Below are 27,278 nucleotides of genomic sequence, written 5' to 3' on the forward strand. Positions count from 1 at the left end.
CCATCATTAGTGAGGCCCAGTGCATGAAAATTTTCAGTAGCAGTTTCAATGGCATGAATTTAAAGTTCAATGGATAGCAATCTGTAAGTCTACATGCACATTCCTGTGCACAACAGAATTACCGTACCACAGTGTTGCAAGAAAGAAATGATATTATTACCATCCCCTGTAGTTCTTGATACGCAGTGCTTGATTTAGGAGTGGAGCGTGATGCAAAACAAGTCACTTGCTGCTGATTCTATTTAAACGAGCCATGAAAATATGTGAAGAAAAATAGAGAAAATGAAAGAGCTTTTGTCCTGTCAGCTTTGATGGCGGTGCATGGAGGGTCATGGCCTGTTGTCTGCTCCTGTTCGATCTTCAGTAGATTGAAAAAGGGTGAGGGCTTGTTGCCTGCTCCTCAAATATTTACCACCACTAACTGTGTGTGCAACATCCAGCCAGAATGTCATGCTTTTAACAAGTGTGTCAAAGTATTGATTGATTCCCCCTCCCTGCCATATTTATCTTCATAACATTTACACCTTGAATAGTCAGCTGCATATCTGCAAAATGTCTAATCAAAAACAAACATACAAACAAACAAACAAACAAAGAGGTTGTTGTAGGTTTGTATCATCATTTGGTTTAATGCCAGCCACCCACATACTTTTTAATTGATTAAATATTACATACATCTATGTTGGAACATTGTTATGATACGACACTCTAGTCGTCTTATGTTAAAATGGTCAAGAATGGAAGTGTCAAATAATACAGGATTGTAAAAGTGTAGTCAAGCTATGTGCCACATTTAAATGATGTATTGTTTGCTGTGGTTTTTTTTCTTCTCACTTTTTCTTAATAGTGTAACTTAAAATCCAATTACAATTGATAATCTTTTGATTGTTTGTAATGTCATGTGGACCAGGAGGTTGAGAGTAGCTTCTAAAGTAGAAAAATTGATTTTTCTGACTCCCCACCCCCCCCCCCCCCCCCCCCCAAGGAAATGAGGTTGAGATGGCTCTTGTTTGTTTGGTGAGCTCTGCACCCAATGGAAAACGCATTGTTGGACATGACTGCCATGGCGCGAAGATCATTGGTAATTGAATTAAGATCTCGGTAGCATGAAGGGCAATTACGATTTCTGCAGAGTTTGCAGACGTGGGGCCCAATTGTCCCGACGCATCGCGAGTGAGCTCCTGTTTGCGCCACGATTGAGCAGATTCTGGGTTGCCTTTTTTTTTTAAAATCTCCCCTGAATGATCTGTATGGTCTTCTCTGTTTTAATGGTATTTCCTTACCTATTTCTCTCTCTCTCCCATGTTTATATACTGTGTAATTATTAATGTGTTTTAATTCCCCTGCAACCAAGTGTGAAACTGAATGGTGATCTTTGATTCAGCAGGGGTAGCAGAGATATGAATGAGAGAACCTAGCCTGCATTTTCTTAGTGGTATCCATGTTCAGCAATGACACATTCTCCAGTAATCACCACTTTTACACTTGAGGGCACTGTAAATCTGTAGGAAATCTGCTCCTGGGCCACATAATTGTTTGAGCTTGCCAGGTTCTTGCCAGGATCTTTTTTGTGCCTCAGCCCGAAGGGTGCCAGCGGCATTATTATTTTTTTAAATTTTTTTTTTTAAAGGGGCAAAAGAGGGTTGGAAATGATGTCATACTGGACCCATGAGGAGTACACGTATGGAGACATTAGTGCATGCAATCATGATGCAGTTACGTGTACTATAGCAGTATGAATTCTTTTCTGATCTTGTCTTTTCTGTATAACATAGATTACCATTGCTTTTCATTATACCAAGGCTAGTAAACTGGAATAGATTGATATATCTGGCACAGTTAAGATTATGGGACATTTTTCACCAAGTTACGTATTACTGGAACACACATACAGAACTGTGCAATTACTCCAAACCTTTGAACCACATACCCACAATGCTGTCGATTCCTTTACTGTGAGCTGTATGTTGTGCTGATGTTTCTTCTGTATTTTGAATACCTGTTCCATCTGGGCAATCTGTCTGCCTATCGTAGTCAGTAATCAGTTGTTCTTGGGCTTCCTGTCATGAAGAGATTTGCACAAAAAAAAAAAACCAACCCAACAACAACAACTCAAAAAACAAACAAACAAACTCAACAACAAAACAACAACAACAACAACAACAATTGTAGGCTGAGACATATGCAGCTACAGCTTTCAGCTTCCAAGCGAAATATTCCCGGCTGATTGGTCATTACCCAGCTGCCACCATGGAAACAGCAGAGGTTGTCTCATGTGTTGCTATGGATGTTAACTAGTTTATGAAATGGGACCCCTCTGTGTGGTTTCAAGGAGACCTAGAGGATGCCGGGGTTCAGAGTTGTTTACAAATTTACCTCCCGTGTGGCATGTCTCAAGGTACACGTTTGGCAGCTGCACGTTCCATGATGACAACGAACCCTCGTGAATGCGCCACTAAGTCTCGCGATCAGCCTCGTGAACAAACACCCTTGTGAGTTGCCACTTTACCCACCTCTACCCCCGGTTGACTTTCCACCTTATACTGTTAGCATTCTCATGATGATAATGACAGTATTTTGTGACAATGAAAATTGTGATGATCACTATCGTGATAATGATCATGGAAAGAACAAACACACAAACAAAGAATAAAAGCTGACAAGACAGGTTGTAACTATGATGATAGGGTGTTTGGCTGTGATAATAGGAGTGAATATCAGCTAATATGAAGAAAAAAAAATATGACAATAAGGTACAATAAATAGGGTGTTTGTTTTTTTGGTGAAACTTTCCAAGCCTTTTTTATGCTCTTTATACATACAGTAGATGATGCATTTCATTGGTCGTATTTTTACGTTGCCATCAGGTATCCGACAGCTAGTCATTGTACATTGGATGAATGGATGCTTGAGTGAGATAAACAAGGTGATTACTCGCTGGCGCATTTTGCTGGTATTTAGTCAGGCACTGGCAAGCTTCACGCTGGCATGCCTGCTTTTAGCCGGCCTCCCATGACCGTGCTGAGTAATCTGCAGTTGTTTACCATCAGCAGTAGATCAGGGCGGGAGAGTGAGAGATAGAGATAGAGAGATGGAGGGGGGAGAGGGAGAGAAGGAGAAGATGAGAGAGAGAGAGAGAGGGAGAAAGATGAGAGATAGACCACTGGAGAGATGACTGGATGGAAGAAATACCACATCACTGAGGAGAGGGATACTGATGGAGAGAGAGAGGGAGAAATATGGAAGAGGAAAGAGAGAAAGATTGGTGATCATAGGGAGAGATGTAGGATATGGTAAGTTAGAGCTTCCCAGGGTTTGTAAGAGAGAAAGGAAAAATAGGAGTAAGAGATATTTAGAGAGAGAGAGAGAAAGAGATATATAGATAGACAGATGAAGAATAAGAGATGGGTAGAAAGACAGATAGAACGATAAAGAGTAAGAAATGGATAGAAAGACAGATAGAAACAAAGAGTAAGAGATGGGTAGAAAGACAGAACGATAAAGAGTAAGAGATGGATAGAAAGACAGATAGAAACAATGAGTGAGAGATGGGTAGAAAGACAGATAGAAAATAAAGAGTGAGAGATGGATAAAAAGACAGATTGAAAGATAAAGATAAAGAGATGGTTGTGAGTTAATAATTGAAGAAATCTCTTTACACAGTAGCCAGGGGCCTGATAATCTACTACACCAACTCCCCCTCCCCCCATGCGTCACTATGGAAGAAAAGGGGGGGGGGGTAAGATTGCCGATACCCTATCCCATCAAAGTGAGAATAGTAACACTACCAACAGACACACAGGCTGGGAAACATAGGAGACCAGGCTGTCTTTGCACATTCCAGATATATTATAATATACCATTCATTATCTCTCTTTTTTTTTTTCTTCAAGCTGCACTTACACATGTGCATTCCATAATCAGGACACACAGTGTATGCGTACCCTTATATTTTAGGTGCTTATGCTAGTATAGATGCTGACATTGTTTAAAATTGAAAAAAAAAAATGAAATGTCAATCAAACATAGTTTTCATAGTCCACCATTCAGGTGAAACTTGCCCCTTGTGTAAAATGTGCATGGTATTTTTATTGTCATGATTCATATAATAGAACGTTGATAGCTTTTTAAAACTGTACATATGTGTGTTTGTGTTTAGTATGATTTTTTTTATTCGTATCAATCATTACCGTAAAGTTCCGTGTATAAGACGCACCCGTATATAAGACGCACCCCTAATTTCGGACCTAAAATTAAAAAAAAAAAAAGAAACACACGAAAATGTCCACGCAAATATTGCGTGTGTCATACATATTATTTCAGCTCAATATTTCCCTAGAAAGCAGCATGTATTTGCTCTATTTTTCGTTTCCTTTTATATTTTCTTTTAACGGTATTCATCGGGTATCAACAAAATATGGAAGACGCAAAATGCGAGACTTGTCTCGGTACTCACTTGCTATTGTTTCGCCTTTCAATCGTGGTACATGTGTCATGCATATCGTACTCATGAGTATACAGTACGATCTTTGCTGTCATACATAGCAGAGGGTGTCTCGCATATTGACGCATGTCAGACTGGAAGGTTCATCACGAAAAATAAGAAAAACATCAACAAGTGTAGCAGAGGGATCATACGGCAAGACGTACGGTGCGTACGGTAATTACACTCATGCACTGTTATGTTACCAGTAACATGTGTGTCTATTGTACCATGCTTGTATGCACAGTGCTAGCCTTTTGCAAAAGGCAGCTCGCTATAATTTCAGCACACGCACACAGAGAGCAATGGACTTGCACACACAGCGCGCAACGGGTTAGCGCGCTTCGATCCGATCGCTGTGTGCACGCGAGTCCATTGCAAAAGCCTCTCTGCAGCTGCTGCCTTTGCCAAAGGCTTGCTACTAGCTAGCTACAGCACAGTGTAGCTATGCTATCCTAGCTGGTCTCGCACTCGTGAAATGAAGAGCAAACGAACGACATGGATATGCATGCATGCTTCACACATCGTTCATATTTACGGTGACATAGTGTCGATCCTACTCCATATTTTGCAGCTTTTGTCTATGGTCATATTGATACTAGTACATTGATAAGTTTTACAGTATCGGTAATTTAGTAATGATACCTGTACATCGCGTATTCCAGCTACTAGGTTGGCTGTTGGTAGCTTGGTAGACTGACATCGGTAGCATACAGCAGTGCTGTTAGTAGTTACAGCTGTTGTCTATGGCCAGATTGATACATCGTTACTGCACAAGGCCGATGTAAGTGTATCTCGTATTTGCAGCTTTTGTGCGTGTCCAGATTGAAAGATCGCTCTTTTATCCGTAAGTTCAAGTGATTGCTTACCTTCCAAACGTCCATGGGCATACATGGCCCCAAGTTGGCCTTATAAAATTGGGTGTACATGACGGATTTTTTTCCTCGATTCGACTGTACCCGTGTATACGACGCACCCCCGATTTTCAACGTTTTCCGACGAAAAAATAGTGCGTCTTATACACGGAACTTTACGGTATATGATATGAAGAGGCACATGCAGAAGTACGTATCATGCCACTATTATTGTGTATGTGCGTAAATATTTTCATATGAAATGGGAAATTAAGAAATCAGGAAACTTGCAAGATTTTATTTGTAGGTCCCAAATATACAAAGATTTTATTTCTAGGTCCCAAATATACATAGTGGAATATTGTTTTTTAAGTGTTGCATGTGACCCAGAAGAACACAGTGTGCATAAAATACATGTGTGTGTGTGTGTGTTTGTACGTATGTTTGTTTGTGTGTGTATGTTTGTGTGTGTGCTCTGTATGTGTATATTTGTGGTAAGTAAGGGTAAATAATCGCAAACCAGAAGCCATGCTGGACAAAAGTGGTCAGTGGAGCCATCTAGTATGTTTTACTCTCATGGAATTTATATACATGAGCACAATTTGGACGGGATACCAAGTTTCAAGTAGATGGTTGAAGATCACCTGTCTTCATGAAAGGTATGAAAGCACTTGGAAGGGAGAATAGATTTCCTGCATCATATGATTATCACAAACGATGAGAAACAGAGAGACATAGATCAGAAAGAAGATAGATAGATAGATAGGGAGAGAGATAGAGAGTGCTTCTAGTTACTGTACAATTTTCTTTGTGTGACGGCATCAGTTTCATGTGCTAATAACTGTTGGAATGAGCATTTTAGCATTCTAATAGTGTTGGTGTCTAAAATCCGTCCTTGAACCAGAGAGTCATCTGTGATCATTCTAGTCAACCCGCTGTCACCAGAAATGACCAGAATACTGTAAAACGAGGAATGTTCACGTGCATTTTAATTTCATGAATTTTGCGAGAGCTAAGATATGCGAAATTAAAACGCATGTGAAAGTTCTTGTCAACACTATACGCATTGAATGTAAGACGCAACTCGCAAAAATTTCATGCACGTAAAAGGCTGACGGCTTCAATTCGCGAAAATGTCATGCTGCGAAAATATTGTTTTTTACAGTAGATCATTTCACCATCTAATTTTGGTATCACTTGCATGAATGGAGTGCATCAATGCAGGTAGCAGTTTGTACTGGCATTTTACTTTTGTTTCCAGTGCCAGCACTCCATGATTGTGTATGTGTTTTCGCTCTATACTCTCTTTTGGGTGTGCTTGAGTATCTTCGACAACGGCAGTAGCCCAGTTTGTGATGACAACTGGGTCAATTTGTTCAGCTCAGTTTTTTTTTTTTTTTTTTTTTTTTGAGCAGAACATTGTCACTATCTGTCTTATGACAAAGATGGCAATGAAATCTATTGTCTCACCACAGATATCTTGAAATTTGAAATGATGGTTCTATCAACCAACCGATTACACATGCACCTCCAGTGGGACAAAAATACTTTTGAAAAAAAAAAAGAAGCTGAAATGTTGTCATAGTACACCATCTACCAACTTCTTTGTGCAATTTTTCTGTTCATATAAGTTTGGTGAAATATTTGTTGCAAGATGATGATTGTGTATATTTTTTGACTGTTTTTATTATCACTTAAAAGAGCATTATTTCGATAAGCGCAATTTATAGACATTGAAAGCTAAAAATCTCCAACATGTATGAATCTCGACATGCCAAGAAATGAGAACCAAAGGAAGCATCATAGACTATTTTTTTTCCACTAAGTATCTATGGAATTTTGCATTGTGATATCCACAGAGATGTAAAATTGATTTTTAAATCAAGACCGCTGATGCATGATGTAAGGCATTTGAGGTTGAAAAATGTTGTGACAAAAAAAAAAAGAAGATAGAAAAACGCGTTTCTCACATTGTAAATTCCAGACGTAGCAGAGTCATTAGTACCTTTAAAGTATAGTATATGGGCCAGCAGGGCTAAATAGCTTGTACATGCAAAGGATTAGATGGTATTCAGATGTTGTTGTGCTTTGTTTTGGATTAGGCTGTTACACAGTCATCCCCGAATTCATTATCGATTCTTACTGGGAATGCCACAAATAGAATCATATTTGAATAACAACTGATGGCAAATGCGTGCAAGTGTATAAATAAATTCCCATTGTAATTCTTCTCAAGAGGTAGGGGAAAAAACAAAAAACGTCCTAACCTGCTCGCACAGCAGTCTGATCCTCACACATCGTAACCATGGTTTTCTTACACAAACACAGTCACCAAGTCGACACTTTGATTATTATGAGCATAAATTCACGCAACACAGCACTCTAGCACACATGAATGCTTTTATACATTTTGACCAGAATATATATGTACGGGGGTGGTGGGGTGATGTGCATACATGTGTTATTGATTGTGCTTTTCTAAAAGAGCATACATTTGTAAGTTGAGTAAAGAATGAACACTGACATGCTAGATATAGCTGTAAATGTAAATGAAAAATTATTTGTTATTTTGAATATCTTGAAGCTCTCTAATTTCAGTGGATTTATATTGGCATAAATGTCACTTCATATAGAGTGGGTCAAACATGCATATCACCCATGGTTTAGGTAGGGGGAAGTAGTAACTTTCTGTTTGACAAGGGGAAAAAAAAGATATGCAAAAAATATGCATGCCGCTGTTAATGTGAGTATACCGCCACTTGAAATGCCATACACTTCTAGCAGTAACAGAACATTCCTTGAATTTCTTTGTGCCATCATGTCGATTAGGCCTATATGTTTGTTTGTTTATTTGGGGTTTTTTTTTGCATTTGAATTCATTAAATCTTTAAAGATTTTAATGAAATAATCCGTCTTTGAGATTCTCTGCTATTTTCTACTCCTCTTATGTCTAGAATTTAAAAAAAAAAAAAGTTTTCCTTTCCCTCAGCCAGCCTACTGTACGAAGTAATGCTGCATAATTGATGGATAGCCACTTAATATGCCAGCACTTACAAGGGTATTGTTATTTTCATCAGGACTGAAAACCAGACATGAATGCTATAGAGCTGAAAAATTCAAGGGATGCTGGAAGTTTGTGTCCACGGGGAGTGCATGAAATACGGGTAGTGTCTGTGGGAGATGCACCATACTGTGGCGCGGACAGCGGAGGCAGTGCTCCTATCGCCAAGCAAACTGCTGCTTATGCTTATTCACAGCAGATGAGGAACACTGTGGCATGCCTCGTTCTGTTTTAAAGGGTCACGTGATGTCTGTGAAACCGAGTATGTCTCACCATTTCCGAGATTCCACACGAACAGTGTGAGGATCAGAAAAAAAAAAAACCGCACATACACACAAAGGAAAAATTACCCATGATTTCTGTATTTGCTGTGTTGTTGTTTTTTGTGTGTAGGCCTATATTTGTGTGTGTGTGTTTGTGTGTGTGTGTGTGTTTGCTTGTTTTGAGGATTTCGATGAATTTCATGAAGTATATCATGATTCTGTGCAAGAAGTCATCGTATTTTGCCTTTGATCGGTGACATTCTGATGAAGTCACTGATAATTTGTATTAAAGTGAGGGTTAGCTCACTCCTGAAGCAAATTGCTGAGGAAAAAACAAACAGACAAACAAACAAGCAAACAAACAAACCTTGCAAATCCAAAACAAAAGCCCCCCAAAAAGCTCACACAGTTTGATGGATTTTGCGATCATTGTGCCAGGCCCCGGTGAGAGGAGCTGAGGGCATGCTAGCTAGAAATGATGCAGAAAACAGGCAGAAGTGTATATAGGGGAACACAGGGCACATATTGTATGCCAGCACTCCAGGTAAGGGTTGAGGTGAGACAACAAATATTGAGATGCTGACATCCGGCTGCCGACCCTTTAACATGTTTACGTCCGAACGAACCGCAGCACTTCCACAGGATAAAGGAGAATTGGCAGGAGAGAGAAGGAGCGAGAGATTGAGACTGCGGGGAGAGAAGAAGGAGAAGGAGAAGAAAAAAAAACTGGAGCAATCACTCGATAAGATTCCTTACCATGTAAACAACTTGGCAAGGGCAGCATTCACACTCGAATATTCCTGATGATTTGGATTAGAATTGACGTAGAAATAATGATGAGATACGTGGACTGTCTCGAGACATTAGTTTTCATTTCCACGGCCATATATTCAGTGATGGCCAACAAGTGACTGCATAATTATGTCGAATTATTTCATAATGATGCTGATGCAGTTGAACAATTTAATTGCCAAATATAGTCATCTGTGAAAGTTTGGATGAGAGAGCATCCCAAATTTGCAGTGAGAAAATAGTTGCATATTTTCCCCCCATATGAACTGGTAGTAATCAGAGATGATCAAAATGGAAATGAGATGCGTGTGCACTGATTTCTCCTGATTAGGTATTGCATTTAAAAACGAATGTGTGTGGGCTAGACAGGTAAGTATCCAAGCAAGATTTTTTTTTTCTTTTTTTTTTAATGGCCAATATATCCATTCTGCATACCAGTAATAATAGGGATTTCACAACTGAAACAATAGAGAATAAATCTAATTTTGATAGGAGTTGTAAACAATTTGCAATTGTTCTTTAGAAGCATTTGTCATGAAATTAAATTTGTGAAAAGGGGCAACACCCAATGGACTGGATGGTTGTTGTAATATCTTATAGACTCTTAAATGAAAAAAGAATGTGTGAAATGTTACAGTTTTGTTTGTTGTGTCAGAAAGTTATGTAGTGAAAATTCTTTACTTCGTGCCTTCAGGAAGTCATGAAGACATCATTTTCCTCCTGTGTGTGAGGTTTAAAGATAATATAAAGTTTTAGTACCTCAAAATTTTCCCTGAATTTCCTTGTCTTAGTTTGTGTTTCAGGTTAAAGTACCTTTCATATAACTAACACTGTGAGACTTACTCGCCCCAAAGTGCTCTCATGTCTTAGTAATCATGCAATAATGGTTTCGTACCAGAGCCGTTAGTTTGACTCACCGCCGTACGGCGGGGTAGTACTGTACACGTAAATGCGAACAGAAGCCCCATATGCATAGCTCCACGTAACTGCGACCAGCAGCCCCATACGCATAGCTAAATGGGGCTTCGCATTGTAGCATTCAGGATCATGACAGACTGTAGTATCGCGGATAAATATCAACTTGAAATCCAAACATTTCTTCAATTTGAAGACTTACTAGTTAAGTTGAAGTATTGAAAACAGGCTTCGGGCAGCGTTTGTGGTTCTGCCAATAGTCCCTTTCTGTTCGAATTGATGACTGAATGTGACTCGGTCGAGAGGACCTTGGAAGAGCTACACTGAATACTACGGCCAGCGCATGCGCATACATCACATGCGCACAAATTTCAAATCCATGAACGGATAAGATATGTGTGGGCTAAGCAAAAATTTACAAGTGTAAAAAGCCCAGTGTTTGGAAATATAGATAAACAGGGCTCTGTGGCCTGGTGGCTCAGGGTCACTAAAAATTTATGTCTGGTCACCAAATTTTAAAATGGTTATGTTTTGGTGGTCCTATCAGGCTAATAATATTCCAAAATGTATTGTTGCATTTGCTTATTTTGGGCCTCTACATGTCTTTTTTCAGGCCATCACACAGCCCACTCCGACTGCTGAAGAACTCCTTTGAAAATACTTTAAAGAAACATGTTTTACACTAAATTGAGTAATTATTTGCTATAAAGCTGAAAGCAAACGTGCTTGGATCACCAAACACATTTATCAGATTGCATTTGGCTAGTCATGGCCTGGACGTGCTGTCCGATTGAAATTCAATTCCGGTGTTGCATTTGCAGTCTCGAGAGTGTTCAATGACCTCTGGAAGACAAGTGTAAGGAGATGGAGGTCACTTGACCTTGTATTCACTTCCATCCATAATGGCTGTGTATAGGCCTTGGTATATATTTTTGCATGTAAACTGGGTCAATAGTTCTGCATTTGATTGGACATGCCATGGAGTTTGTGAACAAGTATTGTGTGGAATTTTTTTTTCCCCCAGTCAGTGATGAGCTCACTGAAGTTTCCAAATACAGTGTAAATCTAGCCAGACTCGTGTTTAGTCTGAAGAATGCAATTTGCAGAATGTGGTTACAAACAACTTCCTTTGCAAGTGTAAAACACCTCGTAGCATGCTGGTGGAGGACACAGGATCCCACCCAATTATGTTTGTTTCTATGGAAACTTCTCTCATCAACAGTTCTCTTTTTGTGAAAGATTGCATTTGTTTCCTATTGTTGTCATGTATTGTAAATGCTCTTGTAGGACTAAATGTAGAGCTGGACCCAGATCAAGGTTTAGAATGTTGGCCTATGCATGTTCCCTTACTCTGCAAAGTAACATAGAAATCAGTGTTTGGGAGAAATTTTCATGAAAGTGAGTGAAGTTACTAATGATATGTTGGTAAGCTGTTGCTGGCCAGAGTCTACTTTCTATGGGTGCATTCAAATGCTCTCCTAAGCGAACTGTACCGTACCGTACCCCCACCAGAGGAGCGTTCGAACGCTCGTAAAGTATACCGTACCGTACCATACTGAGCCAAAAGTGGACCGCTTCCCGATGTGCTCCAAAAGCGTACCAAAAGCGTACCAAAAGTTAGTTGTAAAGCATGCGCGTATCATGCGCATATGTCACAATGCAAAAACATCATTCTCTTTGTTCGGGACAGGTGTAAGTAGTTCAAGCGACAGGTGGATGACATTCTTGCTACAAACATGAGTGACCTTTTCTAAAAATAACTCGTGAGGTACGCTTTCTCAACAGAGCGCTCGAACGCTCCAAAACTGGCACAGCTGGGTACGGTACGCTTTGGTTCAGTTCGCTTTGGTTCGCTTTAGAGCGTTCGAACGTACCCCATGATTCAGTGTAGCCCTATATGAAGAGTAGTCATCGGGATAAGTAGCTTGAAATAAAACAGTATGAAAGTTATCATCATAGCCTACCTCAAAGATACCAGTTTATGATAGATCAGCTGCAGATATTACATCTAGAGTGCAAGATTCGAAGCAAAATATGCTGAGACATAGAAATGATGGTTAGCAACATTTCTTGATGTCATGCCTGTATGTGTTTGTTTCATAAGAACTATCACACTTTATAGGCCTATAACATATCCTGCATATATACAGTTTCATGTGTGTTCATGTAAGTAGCTTATGGAGTTCAAGGTTAAAAAAGTAAGTGCACATTAAAACGTGACAAAGGTCCGCCTGTGGCAGCTCCACAAACACTGGTACAATGTACTACACAGGGTTGAGATGCCCTTTACTGATATACATCTCCTTTTTTTGGGGGGGGGGGGGGCTACACTTCTGCTTCTAAAATTAGATTGTATAGGAAGAACAGACTTATGGCATTGGCAGTGAAGTATAGCAAATTGACTTTGCAAACTTTTTTTCTTCAGTTTTTCCTTCTTTTTTTTCTTGTCTTTTATCTTCGGAGCCTGTCCATGGCCTTTGTGAGCTTTCCAGAGGCAACTGACTCTAAACGGGAAATTTATGGTCAGCAGCCAAGCTGGGGGAAAATTTGTGAAGGACACTGGAACAAATTGGAAGAAAAAGACCCAAAATTAAATAACTGTCCGAGGAGCCCCAGGATCCTTGAGAAAAGAGCTCCCCACTGAATCTCATGATCCAGAAAAAGTGGCTATTGTGCCCGTTAATGCGTACTTTATTGGCAGAAAGGGGCAGTGCCTGTTCGATCAATCATAGCAACAAATGTTTATCTGATTGATTTATCCACGACCCACTCTATGTATCTATTCATTTATGGGGAGCCAATAGGGACATGCTAATGCAGATGACACTGCTTGTAGGTTGAGCTTTAAGTAGGGAATAGTTCACCATTCCTTTTTAGCTCACCTGAGCCAAAGGCTCAAGTGAGCTATTGCGATCGCCCTTCGTCCGGCGTCCGTCGTGCGTCGTGCGTCGTCCGTCGTCCGTCGTCCGTCGTCCGTCGTCCGTCGTGCGTCGTCCGTCGTGCGTCGTGCGTAAACTTTTTACATTTTCATCTTCTTCTTGAAAACCCCAAGACCGATTTTCATCAAACTTGGCAGGTAGCATCCCTAGGGGGTTAGGAACTCAATTTGTTAAAATGGGCACCATGCCCCACCCAGGGGGTCCCCAGGGGGGCCCAAACCCCCCAAAATTAAGGAATCTGTAAAAATCTTCTTCTCTAGAACCAGAAGTGATAGAGCTAAGTTAATACTATGAGTTAGTACATTGATGACTGTAGTTTCAAGTTTGTTCATGGCAGAATCAGGGGTGCCCCCCTTGGGACCCAGGGGAGGGGGGTGGGGAAGGGTTCTAATGGGGCCTAAATTGTACATTTTCATCTTCTTCTTGAGAACCCCATGACCCATTTTCACCAAACTTGGCAGGTAGCATCCCTAGGGGGTTAGGAACTCAATTTGTTAAAATGGGCACCATGCCCCACCTAGGGGGCCCCCAGGGGGCCCAAACCCCCCCCCCAAAATTAAGGAATCCGCAAAAATCTTCTACTCTAGAACCAGAAGTGATAGAGCTAAGTTAATACTATGAGTTAGTACATTGATGACTGTAGTTTCAAGTTTGTTCATGGCAGAATCAGGGGTGCCCCCCTTGGGACCCAGGGGAGGGGGTGAGGAGGGGTCCAAATGGGGCCTAAATTGTACATTTTTATCTTATTCTTGAAAACCCCATGACCCATTTTCACCAAACTTGGCAGGTAGCATCCCTAGGGGGTTAGGATCTCAATTTGTTAAAATGGGCACCATGCCCAACCCAGGGGGCCCCCAGGGGTCCCAAACCCCCCAAATGAAGGAATCTTTATAAATCTTCTCTAGAATCAGAAGTTATAGAGCTGAGATAATATTATGAGTGAGTACATTAATGACTGTAGTTTGAAGTTTGTTCATAGGAGATCCAGGGGTGCCCCTCTTGGGTAGGGGGGGGGGTGGTTGGAAGGGTCCAAATGGGGGCCTGAATTGTACATTTTCATCTTCTTCCTGAAAACCTCATGATGGATTTTTGTCAAACTTGGCAGGTAGCATCCCTAGGGGGTCAGGATCTCAATTTATCAAAATGGGCACCATGCCCCACCCAGAGGGCCCCAGGGGGCCCCAATCCCCCCAAATTAAGGAATCTTTAAAAAATTGGGCCCTTATTGTACATTTTCATCTTCTACTTGAGAATGCCTGGTCAAATTTTAATTTAGATTAGTGACTGCGTGAAAGGTGAACTTGCGATACTCAGGTGAGCGCTAGACCCGCGGGTCTCTTGTTCATTGTACCTCTTAATACTCTTCTGTAAATGCTACACCACGGAACACTCGGTCTCGAGCCAAACTAGAACATGGAGCGTAGGACATATGAAACATTGACCCCCAGTGGCAATTTGTGCAACACCCCATGAACACTGCAGAAAATGATGATTTCTTTATATCCGTTGAAAGTCTTTGATTTTAGCAGTATCAAGACTGTGTGTATAGGCACCTACTCTATTCCATTTGATAGGGGACATGGTACTGTAAAACATGATAAATTCGCGGCATGAAATTTTTTGCGAATTGAAGCCGGAAGCCTTTTTTGCAGCATGAAATTTTTGCAAATTGCTACTGGCATTCAGTGCAAATAGTGTAGACAAGAACTTTCGTGTGCATTTTAATTTCGCGAATCTTGGCGCTCGTGAAATTCACGAAATTGAAATGCACACGAACATTCCCCATTTTACAGTACTCACTGTAGTTTTGGGAGGGCTGGATATAGTACAGTAAAGCCCTTTTTACACTTGTGTTTCTTAACCCCGTACTTTCTCTGACCCAGGACTATTGTTAGTCCCGTACCAATTTTTTCAGCTTTTACACTCGCCAATAAGTCCCGTACTAAGCTCTTGTCCTGGGCTAAGGAGAAAACTGACCTTTTTACACTCGTATTTCTTAGTCCCGTACTTTCCAAACCACATGAATATTCATGATTACGCTGTGCACTGTACAAGTACACGCACGCACCGGCAGCACTTGATTAACTTGTTTCTGATTGGTCAGTGGGGGGTCGGACTTCGTCTCCGTCGCTTAGCCCCGGATTATTTTTTCGTTCTGTTTACACTCGCTTGCTTGGCACTGCAATTGTGGGGTTAGCACCGCAATTGCGGTGCTAACCCTGCTATTTTGCAGGGCCAGATAGTACGGGATTATCGGTGGGGCTAGCCCACTTTGGCAAAAACAAGTGTGAACAGAAAGTGGGCTAAGGAAAGTCCAGTACCAACGGTGGGGCAAAGCCCCCCCCCCCCCCCCCCCCCCTAGCCCCACCGTTGGTACGGGACTAAGCAAAAATTTGCGAGTGTAAAAAGCCCTTAACTAGTCAAGGGTAATGTCCAGCCTTACTTGGGACTGGAGAGAAAATTATCTTGAATGGACAGAGTGTGAAATAGAATTATTTTGAAAGAGTGGAGTGTGAAATTCCAACTTTTTGCCAACAAGAAAATCCACAAACCCCCCAAAACAACAAGAGCATTGATATCACACTTAAAAAGCAATGCAAGGAATGTAACAATTCTGCAAAAGTTTTATCAAAATTTGTCAGTTATTATGGCCATTTTGACCACAAACATCACATCAAGTAAACATCTCAAAAGCTGCAGTCACTACACGAAGCTACACATTGTTTTACAAACAACGGTGTATTTCGCTTCATGTAAATTGGGCAGTGAGACCACAAACTTCTCAAGAAATTACCAGCAAAACTTCCTGGGAAACTTCCTGCATGCACTTTAAAGGAATTTTCTCACTTCTTGTGAAACTATGCATCAATCTTGTGTAGTGTGACTGTGTGCGGGTGAAACTTTGAGAAGTTTGTCACATGATTAGATACATATATTGTTTATGCAAGTATTGATTTTGCTTTGATCTTCATGCTTACAAGCGTTAGTAGTCTTGATTTTTTTTTTTCAATATCTTTCTCGGAGATATGGTAATCCTGGGATATTACAAGGTGGACTGGTGACACATGCACACAAAATACTGAAGTGTATGAAGAAGTGACTTCAGTGGCATCAGCTGTACTGTATATCCACCAGTTTTGATGTTTTTTTTTCCTCTCTTAGTGATCCTGGAAGGGTAATCGCCAAGTGTTATAATTTCAATCTTGTTGAGCATGATGAAGTAACTTTAAAACATGAAAGCTGTGAACCATCAGCTTTTATCGCTCTATCAGTCCCCATATCAAGAGGAAGACTTATAGACTCTCCATAAAGTTGTCAAATTAAGTATTTTAGTGAAGTTTTATGAAAGATATTGAGAAAAGTAAGGGGACCAACTTAACTTACAATGATGAAAATGATTACCTTATTCTCTCTTCTTTTTTTCCCCTTCTCATCTTGCAGTTTGTGGTTCTATGGACATTCGGAATAATGTGGCAAACTTCCGGAAGCTTGAGAACTGTACTGTCATTGAGGGCAACCTCCAGATTCTACTCATCGACCACGCCCAGCCGAGTGAGTATGAGGGGCTGTCCTTCCCCAAACTGCGCGAGATCACAGATTACCTCATGATGTTCCGCGTCAAGAACCTGCCGACGCTGCGGTACATCTTCCCCAACCTGGCGGTGATCCGCGGCGACAGCCTCTTCTACAACTACGCCCTCATCATCTTCGAGATGTTCGAGATGCAGGAGATCGGGCTGCCGAGCCTGACGGCGGTGATGCGCGGCTGGGTGCGCATTGAGAAGAACATCAACCTGTGCTACATGTCCACTGTGGACTGGTCCCTCATCCAGGTCCAGGGCATGGAGAACAACTTCATCAAGGAGAACAAGGCGCAGGACGACTGCTTGAACTTCTGCCCAGAAGAAGACGGTAAGAGGATCTGTCGCCAGGCCACTCCCAGCGGTGATGTAGCAGAACTCTGCTGGACTGCCCAACACTGCCAGAAAGGTGAGAGATATGCTGTGTTTGAGGTATTTTTTGCAATTCTGTCAGTACTTATGAGTCAGCCAACCCCCCCCCCCCCATGCCAAACACACGAAAAGGAAAGAAAGATATCATGCAGATAAAATAAAAACAAGTTTTAACTGGCATATTCATGTATGTCTAAATTTGCTCACTGTAGATACAGAAAGTCCTTGCACTCATGTGATATGAACTGGTTACGATTATGAAAGTAAAAGAGAAGAATAAACAGTAGAACACAGAGTGCACAGAACACAGAGTGCACACATGGTTACTTGTAACGAAACTCCCTAGCGGCTAGAAGAAAACATGCATAAATGGATAATGGTGATATGAAAATGATTCCAGGAGAAAGCGGCCAAAGATTTGGTATTGAGGTTGGCTCTTCTTCTGGAAGGGAGTGAAGGAGCCCCCCTCCACCACAAGATCTGCCCCCCTCCACCACAAGATCTGCCCCATGGGGCTCAAGGGGTGACAGTTTTACCTGTGTGGTGCATGATGGGGTGCAATGTGTATACCTAACCCTCGCCCCCTCATCACTATATGGCCAAGCCTTGGGCACCATAAATCATACATTTTTCTAGTTACAAAGCAACAGTGAATGTGAGCTGCATGGGGTCTTCTCCATGTGTGTACATTCCCTTCCACCCTCCCCCCCACCCCCCATCAGAAGTTTGGAAACTAGTGCAAACTTTCAGGCAGTTTCATTAAAACCAAACCAAACAAACAAGAAGACATCACATATCGTAGATCCAAGAAATCATTCGACAAGAAAATTGCTTCAGTTAAAAATGTTGATGGGCAGATACCAATTTCTTATTTTTCATTGGATAGTTAATAGGCCCTTTACTCATGGTAGTCCCGCATACTCTTCCTGTTGTAGTTATTCATTCTTGTATTCTCATTATAGCTAAACAAGCTCCTAAATGTCAAAAGGATGCCATTGGCCACTCTGTTATTTCTGCTGTTTAAAAAAAAAAATAATTGAAAGAACATTCTTTTTTGCCCACCTTGTGGAAAAAATAGTTTTAGTCAAGTATTTGCGTGAAAAACGATTATTATCATTTTTCTTGAGTTCTCATCATCTTAACTAGCTAGAGTTAAGCACTTGGCTGGCATGATAATGTCAGATTTCACTATCACTTCTAGGAAAGGGCCAAAGGGGATGTTAGATCTACCGCCACCATGGTATTAAGATGTATCTTTTTATTTAGATTTAAGATCTCATTTTCTTCTAGATGTAGCGTTCCAACCTACCCAGGAATGGCTTTTATGGGTGTTTCTTGTGTTTGCAGAGATGCAGGTCAGTTTGTGTTGCCAATAAACATACTACCAGTGAAGATGAATGGGCAGTATAAAATGCCCCCATTATGGCTTTCTGATTTATGGGAGAAGGGTTGGGCGATATAAGATTTAAGCCTGTACTGGTATTGGGATACCAGAACCAGTGCTCGTCAATAAATTTCTGTGGAAGTTTTAAAAAGAAAGTAAAAGCTTTGCGTAGAGATTGATATCCTGATACTTGATGATCAGCAGGGGAAAAAAAAATCCCAAACAAAAACTATCATCCATGTTCTTTCAAAGGATTTCACTTCAAACACTTTGACTCTGTAAAGTATAAATGAAAACCACTTCAAAATCTCTGCTATACTGTACTCATATTTATATCTGATACAAATCTTTAAAAAGAAAATAGAATTGGATATGTTATCACATCTGAATTTCCATCAATTCAACTGTCCATAACTTTCACATTATTTTTGTTCCTCCCTCTATCTATCAATCTATCTGTCTATCTATCTATAAAACATTTAGCTATCTATCTATCTCTAACTGATTGCGAATTTGTGATGATGGTATATTTCTTCTCGCTGATGTCTGTAATTATTTTCTCTTTTTTTGTGTGTCTGTTTCCATGGAGTCGTGTTATTCCTGCCTTCTCCCTTTTATTTGTTCCATTATCTGGTTGATCCAAATTATCTCTTCAAGGGATCGTATAGTTTTGGTTGAGACCGAATTTCAGGTTTCTAACATTTTTTTGTGAGATAATGAGAAACCTCTTATGAAATATGAAAGAGCACGTAATTCCATGAGGAATTCAACATTTATTTGATGAAAATTGGTTTTGAAATGACTGAGATATCCAAAACAGAGCAATTCTAATAAGTGTGGGACCCACACTTTATTACGATCACTTTGTTTTACTTTGTTTTTGGATGTTTCAGTCATTCCAAACCCGATTTTCATCAAATAAACTTTGAATTCCTCTTAAAATGGTATGCTCTGTACTATTTCATAAGTGTTTTCTTGGTATCTCGCAAAAAGTTAAAAGCCCAATTCTCATCTCCACCAATACTGTACTATCCCTTTAAGATTGGAGAAATTGACTGTTTGCTCTCAGAAAAGTTTGTTTCATTTTCAATGGGATATTTGTAGAAGCGCACATTTGATGCGACGATCACTGAGAGAAACAGAGAGAGAGAGAGAGAGAGAGTTACCATTTGTCTTTGCTGATCAATTGATGATTCTGTTTAGAGGGTGATTTTTTTGTTTTTTTCTCGTTGACGTAAATCAAGGTGGCATGGAAACGTAATATGCGGGGTGAGCCTCTAAACAAACAAACACATGATACGCCCGATGCACTTTGATGACAGACAGATGCATACTTTGGTGTGATCAAGAATGCAATGCTAGTGTCCCAACAGTGATGAACAACCTTGGAGTAAAGGTGATCGCATATGATAACCACCTATAAATAAGACAGCGTGTCCTAGAGATGCCCTGGACTGCCAAACTACAAGCAAAAATTAAAAAAAAAAAAATCCCATAAGACTGGGATGGGTGATCGTTTAGTCATTTTACAAGTCAATTTGTCATAGCTTGTCAGTGAACTACTCTTTGCTGAACTGCCTGAATCTGGTGCAAAATTTGCTCAGGTGGGTCACGAGCATTGTATGTGCATCTGAATTGTGCATAATTGCGCTTGGCTCATAATCTCCGTAACGCAGCCCATGTGCAGCCTAAGAGTCATGCTCAACTGGAGTCGATCATTACCAGTGAGCTTTTGCTGCAGTAAACACACTATTCATTGACGAACAATTCCATTCTACCTGGGCTGCACTAGCCGTGGTTTTTTAAATGTACTGCCGTGTCCAGCAAACAAAGATTGATTCAGTCGAACAACTATAATATCTGACTCCCTTTTACTCTTTTAACTTGTTCTTTTCCAGATTCTCAAATTCTCAAATTAACCTTCATACAGGACTATTAAACCAGGTTAGTATTGGCAGTAGGTTAAAGTGAAATGCTATTAGTGCTGTTTAAGTTCCCTTTGATAATTAGGGGGAAAGAATTAGACCAGCCGAATCGCATGACTACATACATTATGAAATAGGATGTGAGATTAAGGCAAGGGGTTATGGCATTTGAAGTTTCATATCATTGCAGGTAAATCACCTCTAGTGCTTATCTACCAATAACTGGAAGAAGGTGAGGATTTTATTTTTGTTTAGGGAGACAGCAGGATTGGTTTTGAAAAGAGGTACCTTACGAGAGAGAGAGATACAATACATAGCTATAGATAAGAAGAGGAACATCAGAGCTGAGATGAAGCAGGTTTGTTTACGGGGAGGACGAGGCTAACGTGCACCGCAGAGTTCTCTGACGTCTCTGTTGCTCTTCTCATTTCCACGAGGCTTCCTTGAGCAATGACTGCAGTCACGTAGCACTTTTCCTCCACAACAAAATGGGCTATTTGTGAGTAGGGAGCAGCAATGGGTGTTTATTTTTCAAAATGCTCTGTAATCTATACTTCAGCTGAAAAAAAAAAGAAGAGAAAAAATCCTATGAGTTTACACTCCAGCCAACCTTCTGGAGTTGCAGCAAAGAGCAATACCGCCCCAAGTGAGTCATGGGTGGAACATCCCAAGAATTTTGTTTTGATCGTAAATATGTGAATTTTGAAGGCAAACCTAGTCATTGAAAATGGGATATCAGGGCAAAGAGTTACAAGAGAACACCAGAGAATATAAATATATCATCTGTTATTCATCCTCAAACCTAACCCCATGTCACCCCCTAGAAATATGAAAAAAAAAAATAACATGGCATAGTGACATAGTTCTCTTAGAAAGGAAAAACAAAACAGTGACACCAAGACAAACTTTAGTGGTCATGTGACCAAATGAAAAAAGTGGGAGAGAGAGACAGACAGACAGAAAAAGGAGATCGGGAGAGTAGCATCTATCTAGGCCTATTTATTTGTGCAAGTACACATGTATATTAAATGTGTCTTTATGGTTGGATGTACACACCATCTAAAACTGAGGACCCACAGAAATCCTTTGAAGCTGTCATGGCTGATAAGGTACCGTAGTGTGCAAAACTCTTAGAAATTGATATAGTATTTAGGTCTAAGTCTGTGTGGGTATGAGGTGGTGTGTTGTGAAAGTACACAACTTATATATAATTGTGTGCAGTAATGAAGTCTGGTCTTTCTTGCATAATGTATTAGGTAGGAGGGGGAAGGGACAGGGTAAATTTAAAAACAAGGTTGGTAGCTACTACTCTGGAGCGTGTGGATTGAATGCATACCATCATTCCCTCCTTACAGTACTTTCTTGAGTCCCCCCCCCCCTTCTTGGGAGTCACAAAAGTAAACACAGTATCGATGACTCGTGTTCACTTTCAGAAACATGTTAGTATTGTCATACCTGCTCGTGTAATAGTAGAACCTTTGTAGTCTATATTCCCTGACGAGGGTAATAAGTCTCCCTCATGCACTGTGAATTAAGGCACAGACCAACCAGTATTTAATTATTTTCTCCTTTTTCCCCCCATTTTCACTGCAGACTGGATGGAATGAATACTGCTGTTATGTGTTGAGAGACACAAAATTAGCAAAATCAAGTCTTTGTTCGTTGTAATGTGATGCCCCATTGCAAAATTCTGAATAAGTATTATGTTAAAATCAAGATATGGATGAAGGGAAGGCTATGTCCTCACTGAAACGTTTGCTCTTGTATTGCTGCAGTATGTCATCGACCGTTTCACGCTGCCATCTCATGGCTTTATTTCGTCCTTAACCCGTTGAAGACAAGTCCAGAGTACAAGTAGTACAACTAATCATTACACCAAGCATGATGATTTGATAAGTATGTTGAGCAGTACTGTAAATGTTCATATTTTTCGTGACTAATTTTTCGCACTCTGCTGGGTAACATGAGTTTCGCATGTTTTTAATTCCAAAACATCAACAACGGGAACATATGGCAAGCAAAAATATTCGCGTGCTTATATTTTTGTGCTAGTTTCTGGTTGCGCGAAATGCGCGAAAATTTCCACTTTTATAGTATTTTTTTAAAATTTGTGCTGGGCTCATAGCAAAATGTAGAAGGGGGAAAAAGAAACAAATATGAAGAACAATGATTTGTCGCCACTTTTTTTTTTTTTCATTTCAGAGAATGTGAATTTGCCTGTGTCAAAAAAGATGCAAACAAGTCTACATTTCTCACTGAGTACTTCATTCACAATCACTGTGCGTGAACGGCGGGAACCTGGTTGATATATATAGCTGTTTTCTGCAGTGGCACAAAACATATTAATAATTCATGATGGCTTGTCTTTTTCCACGAAGAAAAAGGTCAATACTATGTGAGGACAGCAATGTGTGGGTCAATATGAAAATCAAGTGTTTTCCACTCTGCTATACTGTATTTCAAACCTCATCATGGGCTTATTCCAGGGAAATAGCCACGTCCTATTTCTATCATCAGACTCAGCAACAATAACATCTCCCTTAGATGCACACTTGACGTTCTCCCTTTAATGTATGTATTGACCGGGTCTTCCATTTTGTTTTAAGTTCTGCTTGTACTAACACAGCCACGCCAATTTTTGATTGAATGGCAGGTGGCTTATCAAAGAAATTTACTGTCTGTTTTCATTCATTTTGTTGTTTTTGATTTATGTGCAGAACTCTCAGTGAGAGATATAAATTGTTCTTATTTCTGACCCTGCCGGCAAATTATATTTCCTGCTGATTTCACGTTCCTTCTAAACTGTGGAATATGAAAATAAAACTTGCTTGTTTTCAATGAATAATATTTGTCGAAAGTAATAAGTTGTGATTATCGATTAACTGATAGGATTTCTGAATTTAACGTGTTTGATGAGAAAAAAATGACGTTTTGAATCATGAAAATATATATTTGTGATCTTAGAACAGTAGTTCAGAAATTTAGCAAGAATATTTTTGCCAATTAAAAAAAAAAAGATTCTCCTTCCAACTCAAGATATCTAATGTAAAGGAAAGATTTCCAGTCATATAATATCATAGTATGAAGTAGAATAAGTCGCATGTTTGGTTCCCCCATCCTGTTCCTAGATATAAAACAGCACACCAGGTACTGCACTATCAGGGTAAGATGTTGAAGTACTGCTTTTCTCATTAGGCGCGGTCAGACTGGCAAAATATCGAGAAGTTTAAGATCGCGAAGTTTAGGTCATTGGAACGCGCGCAAGAAAGAGTGCGCCGTCCGATGGCCAGTGATTGTGATGTAACAATGCACATCTGAACATGACAATGGCCTCGCGCTTCGGAGACACCGCCCGCACACAGATTGAGAAGTTAAATCGCTGGAATTTCCCGGGAAGTTTGCAGTCACACTGGCAAAACTTCGAGATCTTAAAGATCGCGATTTAAAACTTCGAGATCTTTTGCCAGTCTGACTGCACCTAATTTCTCTCTCATGGAGATTCACTGTAGAGAGGGCAGTACTGAAACAATGATTTTTTTGTTTAAAATTATTAAAAAACCACAGCACCTTTTGTTTTCGTCTCTCCTACAGCTACGCAAAAATTTTTCTCAAAACATGTCTCAGAGATATCCTTTTGTAGGTCTAGTGGTTACAAGATTCAGGAGCTTCAGATCAAGTTTTGTTCATCGAAAGAAAACTTTATGAAAGTGTTTGTAAATTGTATGGGTGTAATATCATTTTGAATTGAATTGAATTGAATATCACAACAACCATTGAAGAGAATATCGGGAACTATGTACCCTGTGATGTAGTATGTAAGATTTTACACGTAAATCTGATACTATAATCTACAAGGTGTCTCTCTACACAACTTTTTTTTTTTTAAATTTCAAACTGAACAATAGGAGAAAGAATTCTACCTATACCATATAAATGTAAATATTTCATTGCTAGCAGTCAGGTTTGTATGCTACGTTCGAATGAATGACATAATCTCATGCACCCATGCGCAACGCATGGAGGTCAAGTGGGGTCACATTTTCTGTGTTTACTTGTGCACTTTTGGTAATGCGTAGTTATTGTGCAGCATGCACAAGCAGAGTATGATGGAGTAATCACATCAGATATATCTCTTTTTACATGAATAAAACATTGTCACTTCACAATAGAAATACATTTTCAGAGCGTACAGCTGACATGTCTTTTCCCGACACAAAGCCTAACAATTGCTGAGAAAATCTACAAAACTATGGTAGTGTGGAGATATAAATAGTGCTTGGTGCTTTTCATGTACGACCTAATAGAGCTCGCCATGCGTAACATTGTCAACACATTATCACAGAGAGAAGATACTTTGTATCTCCACAGCCTATATAGTTTTTACATTTGTGTGAAAAAGCGAGAATTGCTAAAAAAAGCTTTTGTTCAAAGACATACCAGAGACATTTTTAGACTGTCTACAAATTTTATTTCATATTCTTTTTTTTTTAATAAGTATGTTTCTTGCTCATTAAGTATAATGTTCAGTTTTGGTAAGTCTAAAATCAAATTTGAATCACCTGTCCCCTAAAAACATTTCTCAGTTCATCTGTTGAGTAAGATGAGGGTGTTAAGGTTCCTATAACCTATGGCATTAGTTGCACCTTAATGCCCTTATCTTTCTCAACCGACGAATTCATGTTTGGTCAGTCGCGGTCTGGAAGTGTTTTCCAATGTTTCCACCTCTAAAATTTCTTACATTGCATGGCGCATGTTGGTATGTAGTCTTGCCTGCAAGGTTATCAAAGAGTTGTAATGTTTGATTGGCAGGCATTGAGTTTGTGGCACAGCTGTTGTGTGGAATGCCATTAGTATTTTTAGCAGTCAAGGAGGAGGCCCATTTCAGTGTCTGAACTCACCAAAATTCAAAACATGTTTTTATTGAAATGTGCTTGTGGATGACTGTAATCAGAAACATGTCCTTTTGTTCTTCTGCTAAGTTATGAACAGAGAAGTTTGCATTGGTTGCCAGCTCTGTAACATATTCATGCACATGTTTTGTGTGATGTCGGCGATGAAAACCAGATTTGGTTGTTTTAAAAAGGGTCTGGAGAGACAGACTAATGTGTAGCATCTTTCTTTTCGATCATGTCATATTCATTTGTGTGCAGAGTTATAAATTCTTATGAAATGTTGTTATGTCAAGAAAATGAAAAAAAATGAGCAAGGACACATAATTCCCCAAATATATGGACTTTGTGAGGTCAAAATAAATTCCTATGACAATATGATTATATATAGGCGTATTTCTTGACTTCCATCGAATATGATACATGTCTTTTTTTCCCCTCTTGTTACGGATACTGAACGACATACTGAACGACATGTCTGGAGCCCTCATTGTTTGTCAGGTAAACAAGTCGACATTGGGAATCTGTTGTTGTGCCCTCATTGATTGCCGCGATGCAAAGAAGGGTTTCTATGGTATCGCTAATGACTCTCTGGCTTCGCCCAGATACCCCTCGTGGCGTTGCGTCGGGGCACCTTGGAGTAGTCTTCACCGCAGCACGTGAATGGATGGACTAATTCATGAAGCTCTGTGAAAATTTTGCTCTGTGAAAATTCTGCTCTGATGCGAGAAACTTCTTCAACTGTGGCATCTAGCCCTAGGCTCTTCGTTGTTGTTATTGGTTTTAGTGACAACAATGATATTTAGCAATGAGGATAGTTATGATAGTGGTATAAAGATGGTGGGGATTATGATAATTCTCTTTATATGTTATCATTGTTATTATTATTATGATTTTCAGTATTATTTTTTGTTATTACTGTTTTTATAAACATTGCTTTTGCAATTATCATTTGTGTGCATTACTATCACTGTTACTGTCATCATCGGTATCACAGTTATATTCAGTAATATTCATTACCATTGAAATAAATCAACCATCTATTAAGAATGATTATCATCATACAACGTGTACATCATTACTGCTGTAACTAGTAAGTACTAATTAACAAAATCCAGCTGTACTTAGTGGTTTTACTGTTACAGATGGATGAGCACTGCTGAGTTTAGACAAGCCAAGTCTAGGTGATGAAGGTTGAGAGTTTTCTATTTTTTTTTTTAGTCCACTAAAGAGTTGTTTGTCACATTTGGATGCTGCGGCAGTGTAGAGAGGGCCTTAATTGTAGGCAGCCTAATTAAGCCTCCTGCCATGCAGGCAGCATGCCCAAGGGAACGGGGATGTAGTCATAGAAAGAGAAAACAAAAAAACAAATAACACACATAACAAGGGGGGTACATTTATGGGGGGGGGGGGGGAGATATACTAGTGTACTACCAGTAAATCATTAATGATCACAAATCCAGAAAAACAACCTCACGCTCTTAGCATTTTCATTTTTTTTGTTTTGTTTTGTTTTTGTTCATAAGCAGCCACACTACTAGTGAGGAGATTTTACTCCAGGGATTTTTACACATGCCAGAAGGAATTTCCGATATATGCATTAAATACTGTAAAACATGATATATTCGCGGCATGAATTTTTCGCGAATTGGAGCCGACGGCCTTTTTTGCGGCATGAAATTTTCGCGAACTGCCACTGGCATTCAATGCATATAGTGTAGACAAGAACTTTCGCGTGCATTTTGATTTCACGAATCTTGGCGCTCGCGAAATTCGTGAAATTAAAATGCACGCGAAAATTCCTCGTTTTACAGTAGTAC

General features: G+C 39.9%; 1 protein-coding gene across 2 annotated transcripts in view; it reads left to right on the forward strand.

The window, feature by feature from the left end:
- Positions 1-16,756: 16,756 nt before the first annotated feature.
- LOC139713312 (insulin-like peptide receptor) overlaps positions 16,757-27,278 on the forward strand; it is a 130,898-nt gene continuing 120,376 nt past the window's right edge. The window contains exon 1 of one of the 2 annotated variants that reach the window (XM_071625057.1): positions 16,757-17,297. In XM_071625057.1, coding sequence (XP_071481158.1) covers positions 16,760-17,297 — 538 coding nt within the window. In that variant the 5' untranslated portion in view covers positions 16,757-16,759. The remainder of the gene's footprint in view (positions 17,298-27,278) is intronic. The other variant, XM_071625056.1, reaches the window with a different exon arrangement.

Source organism: Diadema antillarum, unplaced genomic scaffold (genome assembly GCF_040938485.1).
Source record: "Diadema antillarum isolate AM-2024a unplaced genomic scaffold, OU_Dant_1.0 seq00001947_RagTag, whole genome shotgun sequence".
Lineage (NCBI taxonomy): Eukaryota > Metazoa > Echinodermata > Echinoidea > Diadematoida > Diadematidae > Diadema > Diadema antillarum.